General features: G+C 39.1%; 1 protein-coding gene across 1 annotated transcript; it reads left to right on the forward strand.

Annotated features, from left to right (window-relative positions):
- Positions 1-297: 297 nt before the first annotated feature.
- Positions 298-5677, forward strand: LOC104611356 (thioredoxin-like protein CITRX, chloroplastic). The gene is made up of 4 exons (XM_010278375.3): positions 298-657; positions 789-911; positions 4945-5025; positions 5119-5677. Exons 1-4 carry the CDS (start codon positions 415-417, stop codon positions 5233-5235), a joined length of 564 nt encoding a protein of 187 aa, XP_010276677.1. The 5' UTR covers positions 298-414; the 3' UTR covers positions 5236-5677.
- The last annotated feature ends 3070 nt before the right edge of the window (positions 5678-8747 follow it).

An 8747-nucleotide genomic window follows, 5' to 3' on the forward strand; every position in this document is an offset into this window, starting at 1 on the left:
TCCAACCTGATAGGTATTTTGTATATTAGAGTAAAGAATAGAGAGTAGAGAGTGCCAATTGCCAATTGTTGCTTAAAATTGACAGACCCAAAAAATAAAAGGATTGGATAGAAGTCAGTCACAGAACAGACCCACCAAATGGAAGGCGTAGGCCTAGACACTACACATGCCAATTCATACAGACCTAAGGCCTTAATCTGGCCTTTGAGATATTCACACTTGACACTTCATAGATACATGTTTTGGGCTTCATCCGGGCCCAACGGCCCAAGATATATAGAGGGTCATATCTGATCTTTTCTCTGCGTCGGATATTTATTTCTCTCGACTGTAAGTATAAGCAGAGCTCTCTCTCTCTCTCTCTCTCTCTCTCTCTCTCAGCTCTCCGTGGTTCGCACTTTACAGTCTCCCAGAATGGCTGTAATTCAAACCACCCAACTGCCAATCACCACCATGACCAGCTTTTCATTTCCAGCGCCACCATCGTTGCCGCTTCTTCGGTTTTCCTTATCCTCTATGAGAATCCATGAACCCAACTTCCATTCTCTCACCATACTTAATAGACCCTCTTCTCTAACTTCGACAATAACAACAACAAAAAGGAAGCTACTCTGCAAACCTCCTTCAGCAAAGTATGTGAGGGAGGACTATTTAGTGGTATTTTATGCCTTTATGGCTTACTATTGCTTTTGTTGTTTTATGCGTTGAGCTTTTGTGGGTTCTCTCTGTTTGGTCTTCTCGTTTAATAGTTTTATTTTCTCTTTACGGTTTCGGTTTTGGGTGTGCAGAAGAAATACTCAGCTCAGGAGGTTCAGGAACTCCTGAAGGGGGAAAGGACTGTACCTATCATCATTGATTTCTATGCGACGTGGTGCGGTCCTTGTATTTTGATGGCTCAGGAGCTGGAACTGGTACTATCTCCTCTCATATATCACAGTTTTTGTAACCATTTGAGTATTTTTATCTTCTTTACGTATATAAATTTGTTATTCAAGTTCAGTTTGTCTTAGTTCCTCAATTCCTCTCTACTTTGGTTTGGAAGGATAATAAGATGAGACCCGGGAGGGGGGGGGATGGAGTTGTTAAACTAGTGGGTATTGGAATGTGGATATGGAATAAGAAGGAAACTAATTTCACATGAGGCAAGTTTTCTGGGTCTGAGTTTGTTTTGATATTTATTTAACACCAAGTAGCAGCCTTACTTATTGATCAAAAAAAAAAAAAAAAAGAAGAAGACTAGCAGCCTTAATTGGAAGGGAGATTGCTAATATTGTATGTTTTAAGTTCATAGCTAACTCTGCAATTGCCAAAATAGCTTTAGATCAATGGATGACATGCTGGAGGTGTTGCAATTGATTATGCGTAGTATGGTGGCATTATAGAAGAACAAATTATTGTCAACAAATTGTAATGATGTAATTCTAGGAATAATGTCACCAACTTCAAAACCCTTATTGAACCCACTAACTGTTGTCCATTCAAGTCCCCAAAGAGAGGACTTTGGGGAAAAGTGGAGGAGCTGAATGTTTTTCTTATATGTCAATACTTTTTGTTTTCATTACTCGTTAATGGTGTATCAACAGAGTTTTTTTTCAGTCATCTAGGGGTTTGAGACAAGGGGACCCATTTCCCATTACTTTTTGTGTTAGTTGTGGAGGTATTGGCTTTGTTAATGAGAAAAAAGGTGCAGTTAGGGTTGACTGGGGGGTTCCAAGCCGGGGCAGGTGAACCTTTGATATCTCATCTGAATATGCAAATGAGACATTGATTTTCCTGATGCTTTAGTGGATCAAATTCAAAGGTGAGGTAAGATTGGAACTCTTGAAGGAGTATGCTGCTTTGTTGGGCTGCAGAGTTGGGGAACCTCCTTTCACCTATGTGGGACTTCCAGTGGGCACAATTGCTTTGCCAGCTTCTACTTGATATCCTATACTAGAAAGTATTTGATAAAAATGTTGGCTGATTGGAAGGTGAAGTATTTGTCTTTTCAAGGTAGGACTACTCTAATTAAGAGTGTGCTGTCAATACGTACATGATATTTATCTGTTTTGAAGATACCAGCTGTAGTGGCGCGAGAAAGGTGGAGACTAGGGAGTTGTCATCGTCATATGGGGTAAGCATTTGTGAAGGAATTATGTTGTTTAACCAACAATTCAAGAATCTAACATCTTATTGGGGGATGGAGCTAGAATCAGATTTTGGGAAGATGAGTGGTGTGAAGTTGGAAGGATTTCTTCTACCCATGATTATACAGCCTTAGTGATCATGATTTTTTTGATAAATAATTTCTATGAGTTAAGGGGAGATCCGTTATTATGGTATTTGGGAGGTGGAAGAGTGTCTTTCTGTTGAGCAGAGAGAAGATGAAGATCTCTAGTTCTGCAAGGGATGAACTTTGGTGAAAGGAATGCAAGAATGAGAGATTTACAGTGAAATTCTTTTATTTGGAGGAATCCTATTCCTCTGAGGGTGGAAGCTTTTGCTTGGTTAGTGGCAATGAATAGCATTCTGATTGTTGAACACTTGAAGAGTAGAAGTATCAACATGGCTAGCATGTACGATATGTGCTTTGGTCATAAGAAATGAGTTATTTCTTCATTTTGTGTAAGATGGCTGATTTTATTTGGCATTTCTTTATTGTTCTTTTAGGAGTAAGGTGTTTCCAGCCAAGGATTTTGGGAGAGATCTACTTTAGTTGGGTGAAGTTGCAAAGTAGCAAGAAAGCCAAAAAATTCTGGAGTTGTATTCCCTTTGCAGTCTGTCTGTTGGAGAATCTGAAAGGGATAAAAATAGAAGATTTTTTGAAAATGAGGGTTGGAGGATGGAAAGAGTGGTAGCTGATATTAGTAAAATGATTATAGAGTACGTGCTGGTATTGTCAGGTAGTGCTCAAGTTTGCAGATCAGAAGTTGGAGAGAGGTTTTGGGATCTATTTTTAATGCCAAAAATTGTCCCATTGTGTATCTATAGTTGAATGTACTAGGTGTTGCCTGAAACCTTTTTTTCAGTGTACTTATCTTTTATTTTTGGTTATCATAAAAGGAAAAAAAGGCAAACAATGCAATCCTCCATTTTGAGCTTCACTAAAATATTTGGGCCTTTTTTCTGGATACTTTTGGCGTGACATGTTACTTTTTTTCTGATTTTTTTTATCAGTAAACAAGCAATAAGTGTATTCATTAAAGAACAATAATATCAAAAAGATAAGAACAAGATAGTACAAAGAGAACAGCAATAGCTGACAAAATAGAAAACAAAACAGGAATATCACAAGGTTGCATCAGTCCCTGGGCCTGGTGACCTTCCATACAAGGCTGTCCTTGTTAACCCCTATCCTTGCAAGCCCATCAGCTAAGTCATTGGCTGCTCTTGGTATTTATATGAGCAGTTCAGTTTAGATGCCAGACTTCTAGCTTAACTCATTTTACGTCTTCACAACCAAGGGCCTTCTGCTTCAATCTCCATCCAGCTGATTACCACTTTACAATCCCTTTCCACAATCAGGTTAGCACATTTCAAGGTACATATCAGCTTTAGTCCTCGAGTGAGAGCATAAATCTCCGCTCTTGGGGAGTTTCCTACCCCTAATGGGCCCAGGAAATTCATTTTGAATAACCTTGATGGCCTCTGATGATTACACCCTCTATGCTTGATGGTCCCGGGTTGCTGAGATTGGGGTGAGATGTTACTTTCCAAATTGTTTTTGCAATTTTTCTCTTGTTGGAAACTAAAGGGCCTTGGAGAAAGAGGAAAGGCATCATGAAGTATCTTTCTATTCATGATATTTTGGTTGATTTGGAGTTAAGGCCATGTTTGGTTTGAAGGAAAAGGTAAAGAAAGGAAATAAAAGGAAGGGAAACATGTATAAACTTTGTATAGGTTTCCCCGCCTTCCCTTCCTTTCCTTACCTTTTCCTTTAAACCAAATACAGCCTAAAAGAAATGCTTTGCAATTTTGCATTTTGAGTTTCATTGTTTATGCAAGGAAGCAGTTCTAAGTAATGCCATTTTGATGGTGTATTCATGGTCATCTATTTGCAAGAAATTTAGGTAAGTCCTGTCTTACACCCCACCCCCCACACCCACCATCAAAGAATATATGATCATAGGTTGTGTTCTCTTGGGTACATATTAAGGGACCCCACCATATAGCTCTTTTTGTACATAGGCTACACCATTACATCTCTTAGTCCTAGACTTTTTGATGAACATAATCAATATTTTATCTTCTCAAAACACAGTCAGACACATTTTTCTCCTCAGTGATAAAAAAGTACAAGTTATTGTGGTATCATGAGAAATTAGGGGATGATGGGATGATCTTCTCCTACTTCTCCAAAGACTGCCAAATGTTATTTTTCTCATTAATGTCTTGTTAAGCTAATTCTTTTTTATGGGTGCTTGCTTGGTAACCAAAGATTTTGAAGTGAGCGAGTCTGTTTCCCACCCTTTTAAATGCAACTCCAATATGGAATCATTTTTGTCAGTTTTTTGAGCTTGGTCTATTGTAGAAAGGGGTTCTTCGGTTGAGTCTGGGAAAAAAATTAGTTAAAACATTCCATGAAATATTTTCTACTTTGTCAAAGAAACTTGAGACTTGGATATTAACATCTCCCCCTCATATTATGAGGTCTGCTGATGATTAATTTTCAATGCTCTAGAGCTGTCCGGGATATTTTGCTTCTTGGTAAGGTCTTTTCAATTAAAATTTTCTTTCTCTTGGTAAAGTTTTGTCAATTAAAATTTGCTTCTTTACTTTCTTTTCTCTTATATTTTTGTCTGTTTTTTTTTTCATTTCTATAATTAACTATTTATTATTGACAAATGAAAGGTAAAAGAAATATTTTTTAATCTTATAGAGTTCATTTTATTATAATGTTCTATCATCATTACCATTTTTGTTCATTCACTGGTAAAATTAAAATTTGCCCATTGCATGTTATAGCTTGCTGTGGAGTATGAGAGCAATGCTTTGTTCATTAAGGTTGACACAGATGATGAGTATGAATTTGCCCGTGATATGCAGGTAATGTGAACTGCTTACTGAATTTATTGATTATCAGCATTTTATAAGAAAACTTCACATCTTGAAGATTAACCTTCAATATTTGTGCCACAGGTCCGAGGTTTGCCAACCCTGTTTTTCATTAGTCCTGCTCCAAATAAGGATGCAATTCGGACTGAAGGGCTCATCCCAGCACAGATGATTAGGGATATCATTGATAATGAAATGTGAGCAAGGGAGTGCAAGTCATTCAATTACTGCAATTTCGTGTTCCAAACTTGATCAGAATTGGGTGAGGTCATCCCCTTTTCTAGAAGATCATTTGACAGGACTGATGGCCTAGGTTAGACACAAACAGGTGGATGGGTTAATTGCACGTTCATAGAAATGCTAAAATGCATTTACCTCCTATATTGATAGTGAAAGTCTTCCTGGTTCTTGGTCCAGGATGTTGGTTGCTGATGGTTCCAGGTGCCACAGATGAACTTTAAAGAAGTTGATTGTATAAAGCTTTACATGGGGTTGGGCCCTGTTTGAACCGTGTACTTTGGTGGTTAGGATAGATGTGTTATTTATTGGTTAGTCATGTGCATTGTGTGTTGAGCTTCTTCCAACAAAAATCTGCCCTTACAATTCTCTAGAAACTGTTCAAATGATTGATTATTTTAACTTACACACACTTGCCACAGCTCGCATGGAAAGAGAGTGCCCAGAGTCACAGATCCATGTTAGGCTGCCATATATCAGCTGGCTTGTATGACAATTGTGTATAAAATGGTCTTCTCACCAGTCACCACTTTAGGGTTTAAATATTAAACAACAGTTTTGGTCTCCTTTTCATCTTTTAATAACAGGGAGCGAGGGAAATAAGAAAAAGGCCATTACCCAATATTAGACTCAGCTACCTGGAGTGGAGGGGTGGACTTGACACTGGCCTAACCTTCTTCTTTTAATTATTTTTTACACCAAGTGGCTTCTCCAAAACTTGAAACCACATTCTTAGGTTTGTAATTTCCCCATCCCCGGTAACTAGGTTGGTGGAAGATCATAGATTCTATAAACAAAACAAAATTGTACAATGTTCATTGTTCAATGTTGCCACCTATGTGCCGATGACCCAGTGGTTTGGACTTTGGATGGTCACTTAGCGTTCCTCCAAAGGAGACGCAGGATCAATCTCTTGTAACTGCAAGCTCTGTGGCTTGGCCACATGCGCCCTAAAGGAAGTAACTGTGTACTCCGGATTTTCTACCCACAAATTGTTCCCACATCTATATCCATGGAACACCAATGCTGTGTATTGGGAACATCTCCCATGAATGACAAGTAGGGAAGGCAATTTTTCCCATCTCGAGTGGGGATTGTTTTGGTGGGGCGGGCATGGGGATAGGGATTAATAGGAATTTCCAATCGGGGTCAGGGTCAGGATGGGGATTGAGGTCCCCCTGCCCCACCCTATGGGTAGCCCATCCTTGTCGAGGATCAGGGATGGAGGATAAATTTTATCTCCGGCGGGGATCGGCAATGGGGACGGGGGATATGAATCCCACCCTGAACCTGCCCCGTTGCCATTCCTAATGACAGGGGAGATATTCTCAATGCGTAGTTGTACTTGGGTAGGGATGTGAGAACAACTAGTGGGTAGCATAACTAGGGGTGAGTATTCGGTTTATTCAGTTAAAAAGCGAACCTAGTAAATCAAAATTTTAAAAACCGAACCGAAATCGAATTAGAGAAAAACTAAAATAACTGAAACCGAAATTTCCGGTTCGATTTTCAATTAAAATCGAATTTCAAAAATGTATATACTATAATATATATTACATATATCATAACATATTAATCAAACCAAATTAACTAAAAACCAAAATAAACAAACCTAAAAAACCGAAACCAAAATTTTCTATTCATTTTTTGGTTTTAACCGAATAATGCTCACCCCTATCCATAACTAAGATTATCATTTTAACCGCTTCAATTCAATTGCACAGGTTTGTCAAAGACAAAGAATATGAATCCTCTTATCCATCAAAAGAAGAATATTGATGAGGGTGGCTTTGGCCTTCCAATGACATTGTGACACATGGCATCTCAGAATAGCTAGATGACAGTTAAACACCACCTAAGTGATGATTTGGAGTCCCAGATTGCGATTCGTCTTTACCCCAACCTGGCGACCTGTCTTTACCGCTGACCTAGAAACCTGCCTTCACTGCTAATCTAGCGAACTACCTTTATGCCGACCTAGCGACCTCGACCACAACTTAGGTTGGCTTGTAGCACATCGTCCAGGGTCAGCCTATAGCACCTTGTCACTAGCTGAAGTGACCTCGACGCGAGGAGTGCCCTCCCTCGAGGGCTTGCCGACCTGATTAGGGACCAGGTGGTGACCTGCGAGATGTGCTCACCGACAAATTCGACATGCATATCCTGATGCTCCTAGGTTTCTTGGAAATTGGCCCACATACCGAATATTCCAGAGGATGGTCAACGTGCATGGCGGTTACCTTCGAGGATCTCGGACCAGTTAGGCACGACCTCTCGGAAATCTCGGATGCAGTGCGTGAGGCCCAAACCAAACAATGCCTATATAAAGGCCCCAACCCCAATGACACGAGAGGCGAGTAAGCACATTCTAGGTTCATACTTTATGATTTTTTAGCTTGCGATCTACTACGAGAGTACTAACTTAATCATCAGAGCGACCTCGCCAGGTTAGCCACCCAGGGTCCTCTAACATTGATTCCTTGTAGGTTTCTCTAAAGAGCTACCCAGCTCGGCACCCAATCTACCCCCAGCTTGGCTTAGTCAGCTCGACATCCAAGTCCTCATCCAACAAAAATCCTCCACTTCGGCATCTAATTTATCGGCCACCTAGAAATAGTTCGAACAATAAGGTACTGCCAAAATACCCTTTATCAAATATGAATCATGTTCTTCCACTTGTTCAGTGCCATATTAAATTTTGGGTCAGTTGAGGAATGATCAGTCTCCCCTAAAAATGACATTTGATTACGTTTGGCACCATTGAATGTTTATACCTGAAACGTTCAGGTATAAATGTCAATAACAGGACATGTTTCAGGTTTCAGGTTCATAAATACAAAATTACAAATGCTGTTTCTACCTGAAAATGTCAATAACTACAATGGTAATGAAGTTTCACACATGCATTTTTCAAACTAAAGTGACCTCACATGTGATGTAACAGGACATGTTTCTCACCTTCTAAACTTTTTCAGAAACAATGGTGCCAAATACAACCTTGATGAGCGAGATAGCTAATGATAAGGCCTTCACGAGATGGGCCATGAAAATAACTACGCTATGAGTTCAGTAGTGGATGGAAGAATCTTTAGTCACGTGGCCTCCCTCCGGCAGAACTTAAAAAAAAAAGTGGACAAAAAGTATGTAAGCTAACATCTTTCTTTCTAATTTATTCATTGTCTTCTATCAAAAAGAAAAATAATTTAGTACAAGCTGTGACTTTGTCTATGTTGTTTTTCAAGGGGACCCTTGATTGAATCAAGATCCCTCTTATTTAGCACTTCCTTCGCTTCAAGTAAGTCTATTTTTATGAAGCCACATGTTATTTTTAACATTATCATAGTTACTAATCTCTTTCCCATTAGCACCCTCAACATGCTCATTTAATAACTTTCAATTTTTTTTTTATTTTTCTTTGATTTCTCATCCTTTACCAAGAATCTTTGATCTTTTTCTTTAATGTATCCAATTATATT

This window comes from Nelumbo nucifera, chromosome 7 (assembly GCF_055504915.1).
Source record: "Nelumbo nucifera cultivar China Antique chromosome 7, China Antique-T2T, whole genome shotgun sequence".
Lineage (NCBI taxonomy): Eukaryota > Viridiplantae > Streptophyta > Magnoliopsida > Proteales > Nelumbonaceae > Nelumbo > Nelumbo nucifera.

Bases quoted from the DNA above. Each gene is read 5' to 3' on its own strand.
- LOC104611356 (XM_010278375.3), top strand. From the start codon at position 415: ATGGCTGTAATTCAAACCACCCAACTGCCAATCACCACCATGACCAGC. The intron at 658-788 runs GTATTTTATGCC...TTGGGTGTGCAG, and splicing joins TGAGGGAGGACTATTTAGTG to AAGAAATACTCAGCTCAGGA. The intron at 5,026-5,118 runs GTAATGTGAACT...TTTGTGCCACAG, and splicing joins AATTTGCCCGTGATATGCAG to GTCCGAGGTTTGCCAACCCT.